The following is a 27,971-nucleotide window of genomic DNA, read 5'->3' as shown; positions in this document are numbered from 1 at the left end:
AAAGTTGGTGATATACCTAAATAGTTCAGAAGAACATATTATATAGTCAAGTACGCCGCAACCATTATGACTTATGCATGAGAACTGACCATTTTTATCATTGATGAGCCTACCATTCATAATACGAACATTACACTTTCTGAATAAATCTATTAAGGATAAGCCAAAATTGTTATACAATTTATCGTCTTTTGAATGCCCATGCATTTAAATATTATCTGTATCATAATCAACATTGCATCCAAACACAAAATCAAATGTATCCTCCGGGATGAAATCTTCAAAAGTCTTAATTCTAGCATTAAAATCTCCCAATTAGAAAAGATAACAATTTTTATATTGGCTTTTTATCGTAAATAACTACTCGCTTAATAATGCAATTCCATCTTCATAAATATTGTTATATATTGGAGAATATTCAGTGGAAATGTACCTGACTACCATGATATTCTCCAATTTATTACAATATTAATGAAGATGGAACTGAATTATATCTTTATCAGTATGCAGAGTTGATGACTTAAGTAACAGAACTCCAGTCATTAAACGTATCAAATACTCTTGTTTAAAAATCTTTATTACGACAGCTTTGAGCCAAAAACTGATTACACCTCCCGAATCCCTACTTTTACCCACCTTTTTACGAACACAACTATAAGTGATGTAATCTTCAAGAAAACTGTAAAACTTTTATGAGTTTCCCCAAGTTTCATATAAACCAATTATATCAGATGTCTTACAATAATGAAGAAAAGAACTCTGGTGTCCATAAGAGGCATTTTATGCATCACCATATAGCGTACTTCTCACATGGGTCGCTTGAGCATAAGAATGTGATGTGTCATTCTGTCGTTTAGGGTTGTGTTTATTAGCCTGTTTCACCTGCTCACTGCTCCAGTCATACGTATACACTTGTTGTCCGATGATGAGCTTGTCAAACGTGATGGAAACGTACTCACCCTCTCGTCTAAATCGAGTCATATAATCATACAGTGCTTTCCTTTTGTCTCTGATACGCTTGGGGAAATCCTCAGATACCCAAAAGCTATCGCTGCGCTTTTTTATATAATGATACAACAATGACTACTTCTATCTAGACAGACAAAAGTATGATACAGAATGCCTATTTGTTGCACGTAACTTTTTATTATGTCTTTATAACTTGAACATTTAAACTTTGTTTGCCTCAAATTTGTATGTTTCATTAAAATTAGAGAATACACTAAAAGAGAAAGGTTATTATTATTATATCCTAGAAAATTTTCAAACACAATCTGTTTCATAGACCGTCAATTTTTTCTGAATTGATTCTCTAGTGTGGTAATTTTGCCATTCCAAAACTGATTCTACTATGTGTGTAGCTACTGAATCAAAGACTGCAATATAATTATTTTGTCAAAACATATTTATTTTGTTATGCTCAACAACACAACAGTAAGAACACTATTTAATTGTTGCGTATCTCGTTCAACATATCAAAGATTTGCCATACTGCTGCGTTGTGATTGGGCTTGCATTCTAGCGATAACAGAAGGCACTTGAAACCCAGATTTGCCAGTCCCTCCAGTCTCAAACAGTAAGCCAGCACATTTAGACAGGTCTCTTTATGGCTTATCATCTCTTGTGTTATTGACCAGAAAAGGTTGTCGAGTGCTACCTTTCTTTGTGCTTCCATCCCCAGAGCGGAGTATGTCTGGTGCTGCAAGAAGTACATCCATGGTATAGCGTCCACCACCGCCCAGTCATACCAGTAGTGATTGTTTGGATCTCTGAGGTCGGGATTTGCACCAACTGACCGGAATATCTCATAACACAAGGGAGGTAGAGTACAGTGGATCTCTGATGGTAGATATATCACAGATAGAGCTATGCAATTTCTAAAGATTTGCTCAGTTCTTATTTCCTCTGTCATTATCTTGTGAAATGTCTCATCTTTCCATCCAATGGGACGCATGAGTGAAATAACCGATACATAATGTTTTAAATGCTTATCCACTTCATCCAGTACCTTCAAAGCTAGAGACGCATATCCTAATTTGATATAGAATCCAGCTAGTTTGAGTCTGCCGGTGGTGACGTCAGAATATGTGCCATTCAAAAGAAACATGTGTGCCATCTCCATATCTCTACAAAACACACGATTTGTTGCAATACATGAAGATGCAAGTTGACAGCCAAAGTGGCTACAGAGAAGTGCAATAAGTATGGACATGCAATGTTGTAGAACTGTGCTACAACTCTGGTACCCATGTACTAGTGTGTGAAACATAGCCGTGTGACCATACCGTAGAAGTTCTCTATAGAAAGCACATAGCGTAGATATTGGCCAAAAAACGAATAGCTTGTAATATTCATCGTTGTCATGTCTTCTCTGAACCGCTTCTAAGATTGCATGCAGTGTATGGGGCTGAGTCAGTGGCTTACTACATGCCACTGATAATGCTTGTCCTAGTCCATCAAATCCAATCTGAGTAAGGTACTTGAAGTCCTGGTCCATTAGATGAACCAGGAAACTGTATAGTCGCCTCCTTAATGGACCATATACTTTGCCTAGAAACATATTTTCATTAGTAATGAAGTAGTTCGGGCAAAATCCAGATTCCACCCATAAGGACATTGTTTTCAGTATTAGATTTAAACAAGTCAAAAGATTATTTGGTTTCCAAAACCCCATGTCTGTATTGTCTATCAAGTAGAACAACACTGTCTTTAAGTGATAACTTGAAAGACCTTCTCCAACTCCTGGTGTAATGAAACATTTATTGATCATTTTCATCAGAACACAACAAGCGATTTGTGTATTGTTCAGTCTCCACATCAGCTCTCTCTCTACTGCAGTATAGGAGATTCTCCATTCTAAATGTCGCTCTAAGGAAAGAGGGTTTCCTACTGGGACTAGGAAGGCTTCCTTCTCACGGAAATAATCAGACTCATCTTGTTTGATCCAGTTACAACGTCTGGGCCTCACTAACCAAGAAATGTCTTCTTGTGACCGTGTTGTAACTCTAATGGCCATTATACAATCTAAGTTCAATGGTCCATATGATGTTGATGAAGCAGGCCCATGAATTACAGTTGAGCCAGGAAGAAAAAAAGATGAACTTTTCACTACAAGGCGCTGGTTGCGGTCGATAGAAAAACCATCTGGTGGTATATCTACGGAGGAAGGATCCAAGCATTGTACGTTATAGTACCCGGGATGGGTGTCCTCATTTCTTACCATCAGAAAAGTACATCGTTCGGACACAGCATCATGTATATTTCTAATGGCAGAGCAATTGTCCAGGTATAATACTCCGTCAAGGTCTGATCTGAGACCTGGTGTGGTACAGCCCTCAATCTGACTTCCGAAGATAAATGATTTCGTATATTCTCCACTTACAATGCTGCTTATGAACGACCACATTGTCTCATACTGTATCCAACTGTACTGCCTCCACCTTCTTATCCTCTTATTGATCCCGATTTGATGCAATAGTTTCATGACGATCAATGATATCTTGGACCTTGCCTCACTTATCTCTCTGTCTGCCATCTCATCTAAAATAACAAAAATAAAAATATTAAAGACATTTTACAAGCTCTATCTGCAATTGTATCTGAGAAAATTACAATCAGATTCATTCATATTAAAGACACTGTACAAAGTATCCTAACTGTGCAGTATAAAATGAAAGATGTTAATGAAAGAAGGAATATGATTGGTATTAAATAGGATCTTAAATAAATTAGTTTGTATGTAGAGCTGAACTTTCTCATATGAATAAATCAAAGTATAATTGTTTTTTCCTATGCATACTATAACAGTCAATGGGAATTTGTTACACTTTTGCAATTGAAATATGCATGTCACATGTCCTTCACTGTGTATTTATCCGAAAACTTACGTACATACATAACGACGTTTTATCAGTCAAAAAATGCCTTTGTCCTTATCACCATACCACCTACTATATACACTGCTTACACATGTGTGTGTGTGTGTGTGTGTGTGTGTGTGTGTGTGTGACCACTAGTCAGTTAGGGAAAGTATTAGTTATGAAGACCGTGTGCAAACCACCATTACATATTCTTAATATCCCTTATCTGTTTGTTTGTAAGTGTGGTTGTTGAAATGTAGACCACGTGTTTTGAATTACAATGGTACGAGTTTTTTTATTGCATTAATAAAAATCTTAATAATAAGACTTAAAATGGCGCCTATGGCGTAGCTGCTCAGTGACTGATGGGACAACTTATTAATCACGTTTGATTATTATCGTAAACAAGTGCTAGGTTCCATACTAGCAAACACTTGGGTCGAGTCTATGCAATTTCTCCAGCTCAGGAAAATCTTGTAAGATTCCCGGCTAGTAAGATAATAACCTAATCTCTAATTAACATCTCCTTTTCATCTACCCTCTCCTTAAATAACAATCACTCCTTTTTCTGACAACAGGTGCTAAGAAATATTCTAGCATACGCCTGGACTGTGTCCTCACACATTTCTAGCACTAAGAAATCACTGCGAGACCCACAGTTATAAGAAAAAATAGCATCTCCTAACGCTGCTCAAGGCTTACTTTATACTCCAATCTATACTAGCTAACAATTCTATACTAGCTAACAATTCTCTGGGAAAACTTCGAAAACAGGTACTAGGATCCATACTAGTAACCACCTGGACAGAATCCTAGTACGTTTGTCAGCAGTCGCAAACCACTACTCAGATTTTCTGTCAAGAAGATTGATAGCCAAACCCCTTCTCTACTATAACCTAACAAACTCTGCTTTTCTTCTAATCAATAGGCTTATCAATTTACCACAAAATGTCACAACTTCAATCAGCATTTAGACTTAGACGAGGTAAAATTAGGTGACAAAACACCCTCTCAAATCAATTAGCAAACTGTAGCCCACAAACTCAGAAATGCACACAGAGCATAACTAGCCCCCCAAACCCAATTATCATTGGTAGGATCACAAACTGTTAACCACAAACCCAACAGCAAGTAATCAAAACAACACTCAAATGTACAATCAGGACCACCCCGCCCCCCTTCCAAACAATACAAGCAATCTCTCCGATTGCCCCGAAACTGAAATCTTTTTCAAAGACCCAAACAATCCCTACAAATCTGAAACATTACATGACACAATACCAATGTCACACATATACGCTACACCACCAACAAGTTCCCCCTACCTGGACATAACATAAATAGGGGACAAACTCTACCAACACTAACAAGCCAGATTGTAAATAGCCTCCAGGTAGACACGCACAAGGACACAACTCAGTACGAATTAACAACACCGGCCTCAGCCGACCCTCCCCCCAACACCAAGAGAAACATTAAACCAAGTCCATACCCCACTCCAACACAAACTCAAGATTGGGGAACATAAAAAAGACATCCCAAATGGAACATTATACCAAACAATCCAGGCAAACGGCACCCAAATCACCAAAAACGTATAGAATTAAAAACGATAAAGGTCAGGAAACAATCAAAGCTGTCATTGAATCAAAGGAGCCACTGCCCACTTTAATCAAACTTGGCCCATCAGGAGCGAGACACCGTTTAGAACCATTCAGAAACAAACATCATTTCTGCACTAAATGCTAACACTGGGGACACTTCGCCCTCAGATGTAAATTTGACCATAGATGCCACCGATGTGGTAGTAAACATCAGGGCAAGTGCCACGCACATAAACAAAAATGCCCAAGTTGCAGGGAAGAACACCACCCAAGATCACCAGAGTGCAGATATACCATCAAAGAAAAACTAGCCATTGAGATCATGGACACAAAACACATATCCTACCAAGACGCAAAATCAATTGCAAATAAAACTAATCAACCACCTAAAGAACCTAATGTAAATATACCTAAAGAAACCCCAAACAAACGGCACAACCAACCATCCGAAACCCACTAACCCTATTAAAATAAACACTTCAATTAAAAAATCAATAGCCATACAAACAGAAGTCACACAAAGAAATATCATAAACCTAAACCACCCGAGGGGGAAGAAAAATCAAAGCATACAACTCAAGTAAATATTCAATTATTAAATAACCCTACAGAAGGAAACAACAGCTACAATATGACATATACACTAAATGACATCATTAGGTCACTCAAGGACAGTCTAACCCACTTAGAACAATGGGCAACTACTTTCTCTGCAAACTAACCATCTGGCAATGGAATAGTAAATAATTATTCAAAAACCTCCCCGAATTACAAAAAAAAAAATCAACCAGGCAACTAATAAACCAGATATAATATGTATCCAGGAAACACACCTTACCAACAAACAAACAAAATTACCCAAAATAATAGGATACTCTCCTGGAATTTTTCAACACCGCCACAAAGGACAAAAGGCAGGAGGTCTAGCAATCTTTATTATCGACACAATAACATATGTTGAAACATTACCAACTCCAGTTACCACAAACAATATAAACAACATCGAACATCAAACGATAATGGTAAGCACAGTTAACACAGATATCCAAATTATTAATCTCCGTGACCCAGGGGGCAATAACCCTACAATTAGCCTAAGCATCTTCCATCAAATTAGCAAAGCTAAAACCAACAACTTAATCATCTGTGGGGACTTTAATGCCCACAATGAATTATGGGGAGAGAATAAGAATTATATAAGGGGAAAAAACATCGAAGAGTGGATAACCAATGACAATCTAGTCATCCTTAACGACGGATCCAAAACTAGACTAAAACCTGAGGATGGGTCCCTCTCAGCCATAGATCTTACCATAAGCACCCCAAAATTAACGCATATCACTGACTGGGGTGTAGATCAAGAAGATTCACTGGGACGCGATCACTTCCCAATCATTATCACTATTCAAATAAAAACCCAACACATACCCATTGAAACCCCACCCAGATGGAAATATAATCAAGCTAACTGGGATCATTTCCAAATCCTGCTAGATCAAATAAATATTGAACACCTAGAACATCCAAATATTGACAACCATCATGACAATATAATAACTACCATTTTAAAAGCAGTTAATCAGAGTATCTAAAAGTAACAAACAACAAAAGTACAAAGTACCATGGTGGAATGAACTATGCACAACAGCGCATAAGGCCAAAAAGAAAGCTCTAAATAAGTTCCGAAAAACTAAAACCGCATTATACTACCTTAGCTATAAAGAAAAAGAAAAGTTACTAAAGAATACAATCAAAACAGCAAAAAATAACACATGGCAAGCCTTCTACTCTAAACTCAACCTAAATACTAATTCATAGCAAGTCTGGGACAAAATTAAAGCAATTAGGGGAAAAACAACATATACAACCGCCAAACTTAAAGGCATTACTACCAATAAAGATAAGGCAAACATACTAGCAAAACATTTCTCAAATATAAGTAGCAATATCAACTATTCCAAAAGTTTCCAAGACCACTGGCAAGAGATAGAGCTAACACATACTCAAATTTTCCAAGACCTAGGAAATCCCGATTCGGACTTAAAATGTGAAATCACAATGAGTGAATGGAACAAAGCACTTGCTTGCAAAAGAAAAGAAATATCCCCAGGCAAGGATCAAATAGGTTATATAATATACAAAAATGTACCCAATAATATTACCAAAACAATCCTTACATTATAAATAGACACAGGACAACTTCCACAAAGTTGGAAGCAAGCCATAGTAATACCCATCCCCAAACCAGGCAAAGACCCCAAAGATAAAAATTCATACAGACCAATTTCCCTCACAAACAAAGTCTGTAAACTAATGGAAACCATGATATCAAACAGACTGAAACCCCACCTCGAAAGCAAATTCTTACTATCTGAAAACCAATGTGGCTTTCGAAAAAAATGCTCCACCATTGACAAATTATTCCGACTAGAAGCGGATATAAAAATAAATTCAACTCAACAAGGAAAACAGACAGAAATTTTACAGCAGTTTTTCTCGACTTTGAAAAAGCCTTTGACATGATCTGGACCAAACGTCTGATTGCTAAACATAACCGCTTCGGAATAATGGGGCGACTTTTTAACTGGATAGATAACTTCCGAACAGGTCGCAAAATTATAGCAAGAGTAGGAAACACCCTCTCAGACGAATTTGCCCTAGAAAACAGCACCCCTCAAGGGCGTATACTCAGCCCAATACTCTTCAACTTAATGATAAACGACCTAGACCGTAACCTGGCCTCCAACAAAGTCAATCTATCTCAATTTGCCGACGATAGCAGCATATGGAGAGCCGGAAACCCCGCTAGCAAACCGGTTATAAAAGAATTACAACTTAGTCTAGACAACATAGCGAAATGGGCGGATAATTGGGGGTTCAAAATCTCACATGAAACAAAGGTAGCAATATTCTTCTCCCCAAAACGCAACTATAAACTAGTATACCCAAACTTATATATCCAGGAAAAATTAATTCAATATGTTAAAGTGGCCAAATTCCTAGGCATGTATTTTGATAATTACCTAACTTGGAAACAACACATAGAATACATAATTAAATACTGTAATAATGATCTAAACTTATTATGAAACCTGAAAGGAAGTTTTGGGGAACAAACCAAGACACTCTACTCACGATATACAAGTCATGAATTAGATCAAAACTGGACAACGGCTGCCAAGTCTATAACTCTGCTAAACTAACATGGTTACAAAAGCTGGACCCAATACAACGTAAAGCACTACTAGTGTGCACCGGAGCACTCTCGTCAACCTCCCTTGACGAGCTCCAGATCCTAACCAGGAAATTACCATTATACCTGAGAAGGCAAGAAACAATACTCAGGTACACAATTAGGCTAAATAACCACCCCAACACTCATCCTACCAAAATCGAAATTAATAAATGTAACATCACATTTAATAACAAACTAGTACCAAATATCCCAGGCGGCAAACTCGCCCTGGAGCTAAGGGAGAAAATACCTATCCTTCAGCAACAATAAGAATACGTATAAAAAAAAAAACAATCTAACCCCCTGGATGCAAACTACCACGAGGGTCAACACCAAGGCCACTGAATATGGGAACAAACATGAACACGAAAACAAACTTAAAACAATAATAGCAAATGACATCCAACTGTGATATGAAGGATTCACTAAAGTCTATACCGACGGATCCAAAACAGCTGAACCACCAAGAACGGCGGCTGCAATAGTTATCCCAGAATACAACATTCAAATGGGATCCCGATTGCCAGATTATTGCTCAATCTTCACCAGTGAATTCTGGGCAATCATTGAAGCGATAAAATGGATAAAACATAATAACATACCAAATACGGTCATAATGAGCGACTCTCTTAGTGTAATCACATCAATCAAAAATCGCCACACTAGGACCAGAGAGCATTTCCTTGACAGGGCCTTCGGTATGCTCAAAGAACTATCCATAGGAAATCAGATAATTGACTTCATGTGGATACCATCGCATATAGGGATCCCTGGAAACGAACAAGCCGACAAAATCGCAAAAACCAAATTAGGAGACCCCAGCCCTATCCCATTCAGATATAGCACAACCGAAGCACACAGCTTCACTGTGAACTGCATAAACCAAAAATGGCAGGAACATTGGAATACCTCCACCAAAGGAAGGAAACTATACACTCTTCTACCAGAAGTTGACCGATCAATCAGACCACCTAAGGGCTCCAGTGTAGACCAAAAACTCATTAACAGAATTATGACAGGAAACACTAGGTTAGCAGCGAGCTTTGGCAAATATGTCAGCCCCAAACCAGCAAACATAAACTGTCATAACTGTCATACTGTAGAAGATCTAAACCATATATTCAATGATTGCACAAAATTCAGGAAAGCAAGGAACAACTTCCAGAAAGCTCAAAACAAAATCAGATCACCCTATAAAAACCCAGACTTCCTACATACATCTAATCCAAGTAAGCACTTAAAGTCTCAAAATATATTAAGATTTCTAGGAATAACAGGACTCAAAAATAAGATATAATCAATAATCAACAGCTTAATTAAATTATCATTCAAAACCAATATCAAACTCAGGTAAATAATTATGACGGCCGACTAGGTCTCGTGGGTTCACAGACCGACACAGCCGTTCACATCACACGGACACTGCTCTTCACATGGGTTCATTGAAGAGCATTGCACTTCACATGGGTTCATTGAAATCGCCCACTCAAAACAATCTAGTAAAGCCCCACCAAAAATAATATTCAAATTTAGGAAGAAGAAGAAAAAAAGAGAAAAAATACAAATAAAATAAAATAATAAAAAAGAATTTTTCTAATTCACACGAATTCAAAAAAAAAAACAGCACAGGACATTATCCTTTTCATCTTTGGCAACAATAATTATCTGAATTCAAGATGATAGCCTCCATGCGCTTTTCCTCCTTGCCACGTCCGGACACCAAAAAGAAAATTCCGATATATTAACATAAAACAGTGAGTGCGAGTAAATTCCCACTCAACCAAACAGGTCAACAGAAATATTTTATTAGTATCATGAGTGCGTGGCTCCATTCCCTGTCATGAATCAGCCCTCCAGTCAGACCGCAGTGGGTCCACACACAAAACGCTCTCGCGGCTGCCGCGTAAATTATCATTGCACCGTGTGCACATAAACGCCTGGGGGATGAGACTCTCATTCCTTCTCCCATGAACAATGATCAGGTCGCCGTGCGATCAGAAACCAGTGGCACATGCCAAAGCCACTTCAATCCAATGTAAGTAAGTAAGACTGGTGGGATTTCTACGTTTCCAGAATAATTCTGTAGCACTGGTTGCGAGTGTCACGTGGGGTCTATTGCGAAGTAAGGTCGCAATATATGGTGTATATAAAGAGAAAATTAAGCAATCAAATTCATTTCGATTCTTTGAGTCATTCACACTTATTGTGTTCTGTTAGTCTGCAGACATGTTTTATGTTGTACTTAGATGTTTTACTAGAGGAAAAAAACATTTGTTTGGACTGTTCAATGGAAAATAGAAAGTGCTCATGATTTGGACTTTAATATTATTCTGTGACTTATCGATTATTCGTAGGAATTCTGGACCAAGCCATCTTGACAACGTCACGGTTCCTGGAGGACCAGTACATTTCCGGTATTGAAATTTATAAGGAACGTTTCATTCATTTAGGACTTTCCTCGATCTTCACTGGGATTAGTTTGGAGTTACATCATAATACTATAAGTTCCTCTCGCATTTTTTATTTATAACTTTGACAGTTAAATTGTTTGTTAAGTTTTATAAAACTTGCTAATTTTGCTTCTTTTCTGTTACTTAAGTTTGTGACCATAGAGTCGTAACGCCCATCTGTGTTGTATTCCCAGAGACCCCCAAAATATTTTAATTCTTTTTGACACTGATTTCCCACAGGACCCGAACTGATTCAGATTTGTGAAAGAATCGATTTCACTCTTTTTTTTAAAGTGAGCAATGCATTTTTTTAAAATCATATATGTAGTTTCCAATGCAGGAAGGTTTCGGAGCACACAAAGCCAACAGCAACAGGAAATTATAATGCGCAGGGCAACTGATGTTATACTTCTTCTTCTACTACTAGTATTAATAATAACAGATGACGCTGAAGCCAAGAATAGACCCCAAAACAAAGCAAGAACTAAATGAACTGAATTGCAACCATGGAATCCCTGGTTTCGATTCTAGGTGACATGATCAACGATTTCTCGTATTCTGAACTTGTCATACACTTGCAATTTAAATTTCATCTTCTGTTAATTGTCCTTAATTTCTGTTGTTATGTATATTTAACCCATATTGTGAACTTAGATTGTGAGTTGTACTGGTAAACAAAATGTTACATTGCATTTGAGTTCAAAGGCAGTCTTGTTCACAATTAGACTGGAATTTTCTATCAGATTCTATTACGGCGAAGGTCAATTGAAAATGTGCATACAAGTATGGATTTGATAAACTTATTACACTATGTAACACAGTTTTTGTTTTTTTGGGTAGTAAGTGTTATTTTGTAATTGCTTATGACTTACTGACTTACTGCTCTCTTCTAAAGACGGTTGCTTTCTCTTCGGAGGAGTGGGTACGGGGAGCTCAGGGCAGTGTGGCACAGGGGCAATGGTTGAAGGAAGGTCCGGATACGTGATAGCATGTGCATTCTTGCCAGTCCGACGTTTGGAAGGGTCAACCACGCAGAAGTAGCAGCTGCTTGAGTAGTCAGTGGATTCCCGCCAAATTCTTGGGATAGAAAACTTCACGGCTCTCTTTTCCCCTCTGTACCATCCTACAAAAATACATTTATTTCACTCATGACTAATGTGTAAGAGATTCTCGCAACATTTTTCATAGATATTTTTAAATAACATTGAAAAATTTAAAACATTTTAAAATTAAAATCTTTTACAATTTAAAAAATTTTAACATATTTTATAACATAAAATTTCGAGCAACAATTGTCCATCTTACCTTCCAGAGGTTTCTGCAGTGCTCGCAGGTGAAATGAGGTGCCCGGGGATTGTTTTGATCCCCGACAGGCATGCCGAAATATGCCTTGTAGGCCTCACACATCTTAGCAGATGCTTCAACGGAATACATTTTCGCTCTTGTCTTGATAAATTGGCCTCAAACATAGCAAAATGCGTCTGCCGATTGCTTTTAATAAAAATGCAGAAATGTATCCACTTCGACAGTTGGAACTGCACTGATCTGGTGGGCTTAAGGCCCTTGTATTTGTACTACTATTTATATTACTAGAAAGTTGTAGAAAGGTTTAGAAATTACTACAAGTTTACTCCGCACTGAATCTACCTGGAATGTTCTGGAAAATAGTTACATTTCAAATTATCACTGTCCTGGTCACAAAAGCAAAGTTTGTGGGCAATAATAGCCATTTTCTATACTTTTGTGGCATAAGCAATTAAGATATAACACTTACTACCCAGGAACAAAAAAAAAAGTTGTTATTCATTCCAATTTTAGATCAGACTCTTGGAATCCGTGTGTCATCATATTTTATAGTTGTGTTTAGATATAATTCGAGAGGAATTATTTAATTAAATTATTCATTGTAATGATTAGGTACTCATCCTCTTTGGATATACACTACTTTGGGATTATTGTGAATTCATTCAAAGACATTCTGGATTGCATCATCGTTTTACATCAGAACATTCAAGACTATAGGAATTCATTCGGAACATTCTATATTGTTGGACTTGTGATAGGACATTTAGGAATATTTTCGATTTAATTCAAAATACGTATCTTTTAAATCTTCACTTTGTATTCTACAGAAATAAATTGTCAAGTTTAGTTGAATTGATGGTTTCACTTATTTCTGTCCTATGTTGGAAGACCTAGGGTCGTAGTACCGTAGATATTGTTTTAGTCTTGGATAGTCTGAATTTCCTCTGACCCTTGCCACTCCATTTTTGATATTTGGACTTTTATGTTTAGTCGGATTAAGTCTTTGAACATTTGCATACGCTTTATGATGACAGCCTGGGTCGTCGCCTTGCCACATGTTTATTAATTTGTTGAACGGTTTTACAAAAGGCTCAAGAAAGAAGCAACGGCAGCAATATGTTTTGTATGGAATTACACTGTCTTTTTTGCCATCATCATTATCATCGAGATCTTTTCAAAATGACGACTAATTTCAGAGATAAATAGAAATTATGATTCTTCCATCTGCGATTTTATAATCGTTTTGTATAACACTCAATGTATTTAGAAACTGATTGATAATATCTACCCTGATTGCTAACATATCCAGCTAACTTCAAAGTCTGCAGGCAACAACAACAACAACGAAAACATAACAAAAACGTTTCTCTCTGAAAGTCGTTGACTGGTTTCAGAGACCTGTAAAACTTATATTAATATTAATGTGTATTTGTATAACTTTTTCGATAAATCTCACATGCACCTACCGGTGATCCGTATCCTGTATCACTATTGTCCGGTAACGCTGAAATCATTTCAAAATGACAGTCTTTTCCTCATTCCGCCATGTTGTATTGATACGAAACATAATGGGAATACCCGGCCTTTTGATGTGTGCTATTTGTAGACACCTGGTAGTTTTGCTATAGGTAACGTCAAGGTAGCTAACCTCATTCGAAAAATTTACTGGGCATACCATGCATTCAAAACTATCTGTTTAGTGATTTATTTGTCTAATTGTCATATATTTATATTTCATGCCCAGTGACATGCTTGTTTCTATGTTTTGCCTTTTTGTTGTTCACTTTTTTCTCCATTCTCTGTGAAGGCCGTATCATGTAGGATCTACTTATCAACAGGTATAATCTGGTATAGCTAATGGGAACTATTGCGTCTCGAGATCATTGAGTTGGAAGGTATTATTCAGAAAATCTTGGCTTACCTCTATGTTCGATATCTGTTGAGTTAAGCAAATTGATTAAAGTCCATTGATATCGTGTCTGGTATTTTTTAAACACGTTTATTCATTCTTCGTAGTTGATAAATGTAGATTATTTGCCATACACGTATGAAATTATTAGAAGCACGAAATACCCAAAACTAACCAAAAACTATATGGTTCTTCCGGTATTACTATATTTGCTTAAACAGTAACTCTTGATGATTCAAAGATTTTGGTATGTCCAACTACATGCATTACGATTATACAAGTTACACAACACCAATTAATTGTTCTTTTTCATATGACACAGCTATTAATCCCAGGATTCGCATATAGCAAGGGCCCTAAGTGGCCGAGTGGTCTACAGCACACACCGTTACAGATGACTGCCATATCACCTGTTTCATCGTGGGTTCGTGTCTCAGGCTCGGCCAATGTGGGTTCGTGAGAAAGCTTGCCATTAGTTTCTCGTGGGTCGGTGGTTCTTTCCGGGGTTTTCCAGGGTTCTTCTTCCACCATTTATACTGGCCACCATGTATAGCCTATCTTGTGCTGAAAAATGGCATTAAACCCTAGTATATAACGACTACAACAACAATTCGCATATAGTAGTTTTTGGTTTTGACATCTAGACTTTGGTAATATCATAGTAGTTTGTATTTCAGATGAAAAAGGGACCTATTCAGTGGGTCAGGTCAGAGGTAAAGGTCACAGAGACTGAAGGAAGAAACCTGTTTTGTGTATTTTACCATGCCCATTTTTTTGGTGGCTTGCATTTGAAGCCAAAAGACGTGAACTGATAAGGTGCCGTGCATCATTTAGTATTTCTAGGGAATGTTGCCTAGTGACAGTGACACAGTAAACAAGATACTAAAACAGTTGATTCATAACGGGCTGTTTTTATGCACAAATCTATTGTTGCAGACACTTGCCTAATACAAATATTCATAAAAAATAAAATACATGAGTGACGTCAAAAAGGTCCATAGTTTTGGATAGGTACAATAAAATATAAGAATATCATTCACTTGACCATACAAGTCAGTGGACATTCATAGAATATTAAGTTCATTCACACCCCACCCCTCGTTTATACATGCATTTTTCATGTCCGAAGGCCATTTTTTATAATACGTGATGCTCACAGTGCAAACATGATCCCTTTCTCTGGGTGATAATTTTGAAAAATATTGTGTACTTAAAAGCTTGATGAATTCAAAATAGTTGTAATCCAGGCCGACTCAGTTTGTGAGATATTCTGCTACCCTTAAACCAGCAGGTATACTGCTATATGTGGCTAGCTCTGCTTCCTAGCCAACTATTGGTATTTCACTGGCTACACACTGTGCAGGAACCAATTTATGAGCCTCTCCCCCGTCACCTGAGTATCTGACCAATTAAAGAGCTTCTTGCATAAAATGACTATAATACTACTATTTACCACGTGGCGGGCATATAATGTATTATAATAATACTATGTATTATAATAATACTATTTACCGCATGGCAGGCATATAATGTATTATAATAATACTATTTACTGCATGGCAGGCATAGAATGTATTATAACAATGCTATTTACCACATGGCAGGCATAACAGGTATTATAATAATGTACTATTTACCGCATGGCAGGCATAAAATGTGTTATAATGATACTACTTACTGCATGACAGGCATATAATGTATTATAATAATACTATTTACCGCATGGCAGACATAAAATGTATTACAATAATACTATTTATGGCATGGCAGGCATAAAATGTATTACAATAATACTATTTACTGCATGGCAGGCATATAATGTATTACAGTAATAATATTTACCACATGGCAGGCATAAAATGTATTATAATAATACTATTTACCTCACGGCAGCATAAGATGTATTACAATAATACTATTTCCTGCATGGCAGGCACATAATGTATTATAATAATACTTTTTACCACATGGCAGGCATATGATGTATTACAATAATACTATTTACCACATGGCAGGCATAAAATGTATTATAATAGAACTATTTACCACATGGCGGGCACATAATGCATCATTTGCAGTACTCTAGCTTGATGAGGGAGTGCTGCTCTGAGTGTTAAGGTCCAAAAATAAAGAGAGAAAAATGCTACCTGTTCACTTAAAAAAAAAAATATTCTCCTGGTAAAATGGTAATAATGTTTAAAACATTTTTGTTCTTCATCTTTCCAGGAGGAGGATTTCAAAACAGTATTCCTGCCTCCACCAGAGTACAGCAGTACAACCTACTCACAATAAATTGGATTCACTAACCTTTGAACATTGTACATTCCATCCAGATAGTAAACAAACCTCCCTAGATGACCTTGAAGAGTCTGAGAGAAAATCACCATGGAGATACAAAGGTTTGTGTCCCCCCAGTTGTTTTATGATGAATGAACCCCATGAAAGAGGCAAACACTTTCTCTCTGTGCAAGTTGAAGGTATAATTTAATCCCACAACGTTTTGGTCCAGCACAACATTCAATCAGCCACCAAGGGTCGAGTCTGAACTTGCATGGGTACTTGACTATACAATATACTTAAGATAAACTTTCATGGGTACTGAGCTTCACAGTATACTGGGGACAATCTTAGCAACAGATAAGAAACTGCATCAGCGATTCACTGTAAATACATGTAGTAAACAGTAGCCTTTATCTCAGCTCATGTCCATATTTGATTTCATGAGTAAAGAGTGGTCTTCAGCAAATAGTGGTGGAGGGGTAATTCCAAAGGAGCCTAAAAGTACAACTGTTAGCATGTGGGGATATGCACACAAGTTTTTGAAGTTAAGAAGGGGTCCTCATACTCTAAAAGGTTGGGAACCACTGGCCTAAAAGACAGAAGCAAGAATAAGCTGTATGTCATTTGGAAAATGATAGTGTGACAATGCACTATGGCACAGCAAAACAGGGCATATTATGTTTGATTATAATAGTAATTCCCTCCACCTCTAAATATCCAATGGCTCTGTTCACATAATTTTTAAGGAAATAAATAGAATTGGGTCAGAATTTATGCATATGAATATATATAATGACCACAAAACTTTAATGAAAGACTGAGGATATATTTACATTTATGAACTTAACTTTCAGAGGTAAGATGAAGGGTGGATCTGATAAGTAACTTTGTAAAGACTAGCCATATCATGTACATAAGCAGGTCATAGGTTGAAAATGCCTGCCGAACATGTATCTAGTAATCATCAGAAGTGCTTCTGGGTAACGTCTGACAGCAGTCATTAAATTTTAGATATCTCTATAGTATGGTCCTACACAAAATATCTCATTGCACTTATCAAGGGATATACAGTGGGAATAAAGTTTATTGTTTACCAAAGAACCGGTTGATTTTCAACTGCAAGTAGTCTGATTACCTGACAGTTGGCTGACAATACTGGCTAATTTAAACAACTATTTTTCTATGGGATCAATGTTTATGATTTGTAATTAATTATTAGCTAGGTTAATTAAGTGATTCAGGTGATAAACCCATCTCAACAGTGGACAGAGCTGTGTATTCTGTTTGATTGAACTCTCATTGGTAGACTATTCATTGCTCCAGTTTTAACAACAATTTAGTTGATGCATTTGAAGACAAGACAGACACAAAGAAGAATTATTAGTGTTATTGTTGATGGTTTAATACTAATTAAATTAACAGTTATAAGATTTTAGCTGTACTGGTCATAGACCAGAAGAGCTTAATAAGATTTTAGCTGTACTGGTCATAGACCAGAAGAGCTTATGGGATGGTCTTCTGTCTGTAGTCTGTAGTCCATCTATCCAATAGCACATGTCCGTTATCGCTACTCCCCCTAAACTTTGTGGATGATTTCTATCAAAGGCATGGTCAAGTTGAACCTAGATGAAAATGGTGCCTCTTGCACTGACAATATGGCTTTCACAATGGTCATCTTGAACATCTTGTTAGTTCTATTGAATGAATGGTTATTTCAGTATGGTGTTTTCACTAAAAGACATTTTATGATGTCTGGTTGGTCCTTAATGAAAATGGGACTGATTTGATGTCCAATATTATCATCACAGCAGCCATCTTAAAAATGTATTATCACTACTCCCAGAAAAGTCATATTGACATGTTGTTTTCTCTAGAAGTCTTTTTATGATGTCTGATTGGTCCTAAATGAAATTGGTGCCAATCTGATTTTCAATATGGCCATCACAGCAGTCATCTTCAAAATCTTGTTATCGCTACTCTATCTGAATGAGTAATCATATCAACAAGTGGTTTTCACTCAAAGACTTATTATCGTGTCGAGTTGGACCAACATGTAATTGGTGCTAATCTAATGTCCATTATGGACACCACAGTGGCCATATTGAAAACCTTAAATTTTGCTATTCGTCCTGGGATTTTTCTGAGAAGATTTCTTATAATGCCTGGTTAGTTCTAAATGAAAATGGGGCTGATCTGATGGCCAATATGGCAATCACTGTGAATATATTGTTATCGCCACACTTCCTTAATGGATGATTATATCAATATGGGGTTTTCACTAAAAGACTTTTATGATGTCTATTTGATCCTAAATGAATATGGTGTTGATCTGATGTCTGATATGGCTACAATGGCAACCATTTTGAAACTCTTACTTTTGCTCCTCCTGAATGAAAAGTATAGTTGTCATATGGTTTTCACCAGAAGACCTCATATGATGTCTACTTGGTCCTAAATCAAAATGGTGACAATCTGATATCAAATATGGCTGACACAGTTGCCATATTCAAAATCTTGTTATTGCTAATCCTTCTGAATAAAAGGTAATATTGCCATATAGTATGCAGTGTACATGTATCCACTGATGGTGGTGATGGTATACCTCTCATGAAGAAATTACATTGATTTCGTGTAAACCAATTCATTGACATTTTAGTCTCATTTTGAGATCAGTTTTGAAGTGGACGAAGTGAAGCTTCTGCCAAGGAATCGATTGAGGACCAGTTGTATTAAACTAATTTAAGCTTTACACCCACTTTCAGACAGCTTTACCCTAACCATTAGCTACCTTGCGAGACTCTTGAAAATGTTTTTATTGGTTGTCCAAAAATATTTGATTTAATAGAATTTCTAATCTTCAGTCACTGAATAAATATCGTTCACATTGATTAAAATAGCGAGCGTTCTGGAACTGCTCAAAGCTGTTGTTTGCAATACATATGGATCTTCTCTTGTCAAATAAAACAATGCATGATGGACTAATATTTTTTCTTTGTAACTGAGGTAGTAAACTAGATGATTCATTGTGGCAGAGTTGCCAGATACGCGGTTTTTTTGGTTCCATTGGGCTCCTTTCGAAATCTGGTTGCGTGAAAAATTTTGAGATTGCGGGTTACGGTTTTTTGGGCTAGTTTCTGATTTATGTCGCATTAATTTGCACTGCATCAAATTGCTATTAAATTCTACGCATTCAATTTCAAATTAGCGCTAGTGACGATAATATCTAAAAATCTTAATGAATCCATTATTCTGGGTGTATCTCCATAGATGTTATCTCACACGCGCTTCTAATTCCAAATTTAAATTAAGCTAGCATATCAATAGCATATCTATGCTGGTAATTGTATCCTGCAGGGCGGAGGCTCTATTATTACTTTATCAGTGTTATAATATTGTTAAATTTAATCGGTTGAAATCGTAGTAGTTCATTCTTTATTTGCTAAATATCACTTTCAGTTATAGTTTAATATGGGTAAGTGGCCACAGTACGAGAAACGATACACCAAAAATTTTGAAAGAGATGCCGCAGTAATGGACTGGATACGCAGTGGGCCTGATGACAATACCAAATCATTATGTCGTTACTGTTAATGTACGATTCGTGCCCATCGTGGCGATTTGGTAAATCATGCATGGCAAATCATGCTGAAACGACGAAACATAAACGCAACGCTACGCCATTTTCTAATACCCGAACTTTACATGATGTCGGCTGTGATGTAAAAATTGTCGACAACTCCGTTAAGGTAGCTGAGTTGAAACTGGCTGCACATGTGACCTGCCATTCCAGTATTGCAACAGTTGATCACATTGGAGAGATTGTTGAGCACATTTCCGGTAAAGACATAGCACTCCACCGAACAAAATGTTCTGCACTAATCAAGAACGTCATCAGCACAGCAGTGCATGAAGAATTAATCTCCGACTTAGTCCAGTCAGACCTTGGTAAGGAGACACCATACTCCTTAATAATTGATGAAAGCACTTACATTGGCTTACAAAAACAACTATGTGTCATGGTATGATACTACAGTTCTTCACCGAAATCTATTGTCACAACATTTCTTGGAATAATACCAGTTGAATCTGGAACAGCAGAAGGGATATTTACTGCAATTACCGAATTTCTTAACGTCAATAAAGTACCAGTTAACAAATGTTTGGGCTTAGCAACTGATGGCTGTAACACTATGTGTGGTAAAAACAATTCAGTAATGACACAGTTTCGTGAAGTTTGTCCAGATCTTGTGCATATAAAGTGTATATGTCATTCTATTCAGCTAAGTTCATCACATGCACTGAAGACGATACCAAGAAATGTTGAATTTATGATATCAGAGACATACAACTGGTTTTCCCACATTACCATTCGCCGACTGAAGTATAACCGGTTATTCGAATGCATTAATGTGGGTGAACAACCACTTAAAATTCTGAAATTGTCAGACACTCGTTGGCTGTCTATCGCCGCCTGCGTTCAGTGGTCCTTGATCAATACGATGAACTGAAACTTCATTTTCAGATAGTCAAAGACGAGCTGCGCGACTACACCACTGAGCTACTGTAGCAGATGTTCAGCTCACCGGAAAATAAACTTTACTTGATGTTTTCACGGCCAGTACTCCAGGAATTGAACAGAGTGAACAAATTATTCGAGTCAGACAAAGCAAGTCCTGTAAAGTTGCTGACTGAACTGAACTGTTAACGTTGCATCAAAACGTGATTCTGCGAATTGTAAGACCAACCACATTTCCGTCGTGGGGAGCAATAATAGAGTTTGATCTAGAGAACAGGTCTAACCATTTACCTTTAGCAGCGATCAACTTTGGCATTGAATTCAACTCGCTGCTGCACGACTCCAAAATTGAGTGCTCTTTGGCAGACCAAATAAAAGAACGCTGTCGTCATTATCTGTTGGAACTACTAAGGGAACTGCGTCAGAGATTACCGGCAAATGTTGAGTAGCTTTAATCTGTGGCTGATCTCTCACCTTCTGTCGTCCTTGGAGCACAGAAGCCGCCGTTGTCAAAGTTGTCCTTTTTACCTCTGTACAAGGGAAATTTGGGAGACCTGGAGCAGCAGTGGATGCGAATAAGTTTAATCTCTTGGCCACACTATAGTGATAACGAAGTTGAGCAGTTTTGGGTAACTGTAGCAAATCATACGGACGCTTGCGGAGTTTTTGACTTTCTACATCTGGGACATTTCACCTCTATGTGTGTTGGCGTTGCCTTACAGTAATGCAGCTTTCGAAAGAACTTTCTCTCAGATGAATCTGATTAAAACGAAAGTAAGAAACAGGATGGGGCAAGGCATGATGGAAGCTTTGTGACGCATTCGAAGCTATATGAAAGCGCAACGCGATCTGTTGCAACGGATTTGACCAATCTACAGCAATGTTGAGTAATTTCAATTCGAAATTTTACGCGACACCTGAATCTGCTATACACGAAGAGGACGTTCTACCTGAGGAACACTTTGAAGTTACAGATGAATAAATGTTTGTAGTGATACTTAATTTATGGTATTTGGTTCTTATTTACTCTTCAGATTTTAATATATAAACAGGGCTGTTTTGGGGCTGCTTTTTAAAGGTACACGTGCGGGAATTGAAAAATCAAGCTTATCCATGTTTTTGACAATGTTTTCATAGTCTGTCATAAAATGTTGGATTTACTAGAATTAAAATCCAATCTTCGATGCTATATTCTTTAGAGTCCTACCACTTCTCAAATACCAATTTCAAAGGAAAAGTTTAAATTATATACCATGATAGAAAAATTTTATGTATGTTGAAAGGGAGACGACATTACCATGCACATCTATCCCACAGAAAGCTATTTTGTCTTCCATGGTTTTTCATACCATCAATATTCTAAATGTCATGAACTAAACGATTCATCCCAATCATCTCTATAAACATAGATTTCTGTCCTTATTTCCCCATCTGATAAATTCATACAGAATGTATGCAGCTATTCAGTTGGCGTCTTCCAATATATTTGATTTTTCCCAACATATATTCATGTGTCTGTCATCAAGAACACTAATATAGAAGACCATTTTATCGCTGCACGTCTAGTTCAACATGTCAAAAATTTGCCATATTGACGTTTTGTGTTCTGGCTTGATTTGCCAAAATATTGCAAGGTAATCTAAGGCTAAACCGTACAATTCATTGAGGGTATTATATATATTTGTGAGCATAAGATTTAACGCTCATCTATGTTATATTCCCAGAGACCCACAAAATATTTTAATTCTGTTTGACATGGATTTTCCCATAGGACCCCAAAACTGATCCAGATTTTTGAATGAATCGATTTCACTTTTTTAAGTGCCAAATGCATTTTTACAAAAATCATGTATGTGGTTACCAGTGCATTACAGTTTCGGAGCACACAAAGCCAACAACAACTGGAAAATACTGGGCAGAGCAACTGATGTTATGCTTCTTCTTCTTCTTCTTCTTCTACTACTACTACTACTACTTTTAATATTATTAATACTAATAATAATAATAATAATAATAATAATAATGATAGATGACGCTGACGCCAAGAATAGGCCCAAAAATGAACTGACTTGCAACCATGCAATCCAGGGTTTCGATTCTAGTCGACATGATCAACGATTTCTCGTTTTCTAAACCTCTAATATACATGCAATTTAAATCTCATCTAATATCAATTGTCCATAATTTCTTTTGTTATGTATATTTAATTTACATTGTGTACTTAGAATGTGTCATGATTGTAAGTTGTACTGGTAAACAAAATGTTGACGTTACATTTGAATTCAAGAGCAGTCTTGTTTACAATTAGATTGGAATTTTCATTGAGATTCCATCACATTCTATTACTGCGTAGGTCAATTGAAAATGTGTATAAATATTGATTTGAGAAACGTATTATTCACTCCTTTTTTAGATCAATTTCTTGGAATCAATGTGTGATCATAATTTATAGTTGTGTTGAGGTATGTTTCGAGGGGAATTATTTAATTAAATTATTAATTGGAATGACTAGGTACTCATCCTCTTTGGATATAACCTACTTTGGAATTATTGAGAACTCATTCAAATGTATTCTGAACCACATCATTGTTTTACATCAGAACATTCAAGACTATAGGAATTCATTCGGAGCATTCTTTATTTTTGGACATTTGATAGGACATTTAGGATCATTTTCGATTTAATTCAAATTACTATAATTGTCTCTTAAATTCTCATTTTGTATTCTAGAGAAATAAATTGTTTGTCGAGTTTACGTAAACTGATGGTTTCACTTCTTTCTGTTCCATGTTATAAGACCTAGGGTCGTAGTACCTTTGATATTGTTTCAGTCTTGGATAGTCTAAAAATTTCCTCTGACCCTTGCCACCCTATTTTAGATATTTGGACATTTATGTTGGGGTGTACGCTAAGTCGGATTAAGTCTTGAAACATATGTATACGCTTTATGACGACAGCCTGGGCTGTCGCCTTGCCACATGCTTATGACTTTGTTGAAAAATGTGACAAAAGGCTCAAGAAAGAAGCAATGACAATAATATGTCAAGTATGCAACTACTCTGATGTTGTTTTTTTTTTTTTGTCATCATCCTTATCATCTAGATCTTTTTCTAAATGACGACTAATTTCAGAGACAAATAGAAAAATTATGAGGATTCTATTTACGATTTTATAATCGTTTTGTATAACATTCCATGTATCAAGAAACTAACTGATAATCTCTACCCCATTGCTAACATATCCAGGTAACACCAAAGCCTGCAGGCAACAACAACAACGACAACTTGACAAAAACGTCTCTTTCTGAAAGTCGTGGACTGGTTTCAGACACCTGTAAAACTTGTATTAATATTAATGTGCATTTGTATAACTTTCTCTATAAATCTCACCTGCACCTACCCGTAATCCATATCTTGTCCCACTATTTTCCCGTAACGCTGAAATGATTTCATAATGACAGTCTTTTCCTCATTCCGCCATGTTGTATTGATACGAAACATAAATCAATGGAAATACCCGGCCTTTTGATGTGTGCTATTTATAGACACCTGGTAGTTTTGCTATAGGTAATATCAAGGTAGCTAACCTCATTCGAAAAATTTACTGGGCATACCATGCATTCAAAACTATCTGTTTAGTGATTTATTTGTCTAATTGTCATATATTTATATGTCATCCCCAGTGACATGCTTGTTTCTATGTTTTGCCTGTTTTTGTTGTTCACTTTTTTCTCCATTCTCTTTGAAGGCCACATGAAGTAGGATCTACTTATCAACAGGTACAATCTGGTATAGCTAACGGAACTATTGCGTCTCGAGATCATTGAGTTGGAAAGGCTTATATAACCTCTGTGTTGGATATCTGTTGAGTTAAGCAAATTGATTAAAGTCCATTGATAATTTGTCTGCTATTTTCTTAAACACGTTTATTCATGTATAAACCTTCGCAGTTGATAAATGTAGATTATTTTCCATACACATATAACATTATTAGAAGCAGGAAATACCCAGAAGGTTCAGATCAGAGATCAAGGTCACAGAGGCTGAAGGAAGAAAACCTGTTTTGTGAACTGGTAAGGTGCAGTACATTATTTAGTATTTCAGGGCAATGTTACCTAGTGACAGTAACATAGTAAACAAGATACCGGTAAATATGGATACTAAAACGGTTGATTCGTAAAGGTGCTAGTGACAGATTTTATGCACAAATTGTTTGTTTCATTCACCTACCTAACATAAAGATTCATCAAAAATATAAAATACAGGAGTGAGTTGAGAAAGGTCCATATTTTTGGATAGGAATAATAAACATAAGAATATCGTTCACTTGACCTAACAAGGTCAGTGGAAATTCATAGAATATAAAGTTCATTCACCCCATTTATATATGCATTTTTCATGTCCGAAGGCAATTTTTTGAAAACTTGATGCTCACAGTGCAAACACAAACCCTTTCCCTTTTGATAATTTTCAAAAATATTGTGTACTTAAAAGCTTGATAAATTCAAAATAGTTTTCATCCAGGCACTCAGTTTGTGAGATATTCTACTTGCCTTAAATCAACATGTATATTGCTATAAGTTGCTAGGTCTGCTTTCTTGCCGACTATTGGTATTTCATTGGCTACACACTGTGCAGGGACCAATTTACAAAACTGTCCACTGTCACCTGATTATCTGACCAATTAAAGAGCTTCTTGCATAAAATGGGTATAATAATACTATTTACCACATGGCAGGCATATAATGCATCATTTGCAGTACTCTAGTTTGATGAGGGAGTGCTGCTCTGAGTGTTAAGGACCAAAAGGAAAATATAAAGAATTGACAGCCATTCACTTTTTATTTTTAAAAGAAATAATTTTATGGTAAAATGATAATAATACTTAAAACATAATTTTTTCATCTGTGACATTTCTCCTGAATGCCACGACGGTATTCCTGCCTCCACCAGAGTACAGCAGCACAACCTACTCTCATAATAAATTGGATTCACCAACCTTTGAACATTGTACATTTCATCCTGATAGTAAACAAACCAACTAGATGACCTTGAAGAGTCTGAGAGAAAATCACCATAATAAATGTAGATGTATGAATGTCTGTGTCCCTCCAATTGTTTTATGATGAGTAAAGCCCATGGAAGAGGCAAACATTTTCTTTCTGTGCAAGGTGAAGGTATAACTTAATTCCACAAACTTTTGATCCAGCACAATATTCACTGAGCCACCATGGGTCAAATTTAAACATTAGTGTTTGATGACCTTTCTTTTCGTTTGTGTGCAATGTATGTTATGTCTTATGATTCTGAAGTCTAAATGGAAAATATTTCCTTGGCATATCATGTCATTAATGAAATAATTTTGCACTTATGTAATTTGAAAATTTGAAGATTGTTACTAAACATCATATCGCTGACATCATACAGTATGAGCAATTATTAAGTAATTAGTGAAAAAGGAATAGAAACAAAATGTCTAATGAATTGGATATGTGATAATAACAATGATATGGCTAACCATCCTTATAATATCCTTCATTATAACATGATTCCAGATAATACACATTACTGCTATGATGGATTCTGTAACCAAAATTTAACCATTTTCCTTGAATTGTACTTTCAAATGTAAAGGGGTCCCATGTGGCGAAGTGGTCTATTGCACTTGCCTTTACAGATGACTAATAATCCACCTCTGTCCACATGGATTCAAGTCTCATCTTCATAAACATGAGTATGTGAGAAAGCTTGCCAGTAGCTTCCTGTGGATCAGTGGTTCTTCTCAGGGCCTTCCTGGGTTCTTCCTTCACTGAATATACTGGCCTCAATGTAATGCATATCATGTGCTGAAAAATGGAATTAAAATGCCACAGAAAAACCGACCAAATATTATCTGATAAGGGTGAAAAGAACACAGCCAACATCAAACATTGTGTTATATTTGTCTTTATCTCCTGAGTAAAAGATTAATGTGAAACAATTAAATTCATAAATTAATAAAGTGAAATATACAATTAATTGATGTGAACTAACATTATTACTATACATTTGACTGGTATTTGTTGACACATTCCTCCTTTATCCCACCCCTATATCACCCATATACACATTCATTGAAGTTTTTCTAATAGGTAGAGTCTACTGTAAACTGCATAGACATTGATCTGCCACTGCATAATGCTCTTTCAGATCAGGGTCTGTTGTTTTTTCTACTGATTACTCTGAACAAACTACAGTGACCCAGATCTATGACATGTTATGCAATGGCAGATCAGTCATGTAGTTCTAAGTCGACTTATAAGCAAGTATATATCGTTATTGTTTATTTCATAATTAAATTCAAACATCTGAATTTTAACTCATTTCAGAGTACATAGAATATTATATCAGCAGCTTCACACAACAAAACTGACATGACATTAAAGTCAATGGCATCATGAGAGTAGAATATGAGGCATTATTGCCAATCATTGCTTGAAAAAGAATCTCTTAACAGGAATCATGTAACATAAAACATGCAAATAATGTAATTAATAATGTGTCATCAGACTTTTAAGTGGCCCTCCTGTTCCCAACTTTTTCACTGGGTTACCTACTTTTTCATAGTTTTCAAATCAGCTCATCTGTCCAAGCATTTGTAAAAGAATAACAAATTTGGAGACATTCCTCTATCCATTTAATATGTACTAGCTACCATTTAGAGTCTGCTTTCCTCTCAATGCTTTCTTGACAGTAATTTATACAGTTTTAAGGGAACATGTGGAGCTTGGATGTTATAAACTTGACTTGGAATCCTGATCAATCTATTTGATA

At 36.4% G+C, this 27,971-nt stretch overlaps 1 protein-coding gene across 1 annotated transcript; it reads right to left on the bottom strand.

Moving 5' to 3' along the window:
* Positions 1-558: 558 nt before the first annotated feature.
* Positions 559-24,621, bottom strand: LOC149802259 (uncharacterized). The gene is made up of 3 exons (XM_089956690.1): positions 24,549-24,621; positions 12,030-12,272; positions 559-3,540 (listed from the first exon to the last, which is right to left on the bottom strand). Exon 3 carries the CDS (start codon positions 3,533-3,535, stop codon positions 1,448-1,450), a length of 2,088 nt encoding a protein of 695 aa, XP_089812816.1. The 5' UTR covers positions 3,536-3,540; positions 12,030-12,272; positions 24,549-24,621; the 3' UTR covers positions 559-1,447.
* Positions 24,622-27,971: the final 3,350 nt, after the last annotated feature.

This window comes from Sinohyriopsis cumingii, chromosome 4 (genome assembly GCF_028554795.1).
Source record: "Sinohyriopsis cumingii isolate HCF-2022 chromosome 4, ASM2855479v2, whole genome shotgun sequence".
In the NCBI taxonomy this organism is placed as follows: domain Eukaryota; kingdom Metazoa; phylum Mollusca; class Bivalvia; order Unionida; family Unionidae; genus Sinohyriopsis; species Sinohyriopsis cumingii.
Note: the sequence above shows the minus strand (reverse complement) of the source record. Positions and strands in the feature narration are given on the sequence as shown.

Excerpts from the sequence above, each read along its gene's own strand:
- LOC149802259 (XM_089956690.1), bottom strand. The coding sequence starts at position 3,535 with ATGGCAGACAGAGAGATAAGTGAGGCAAGGTCCAAGATATCATTGATC.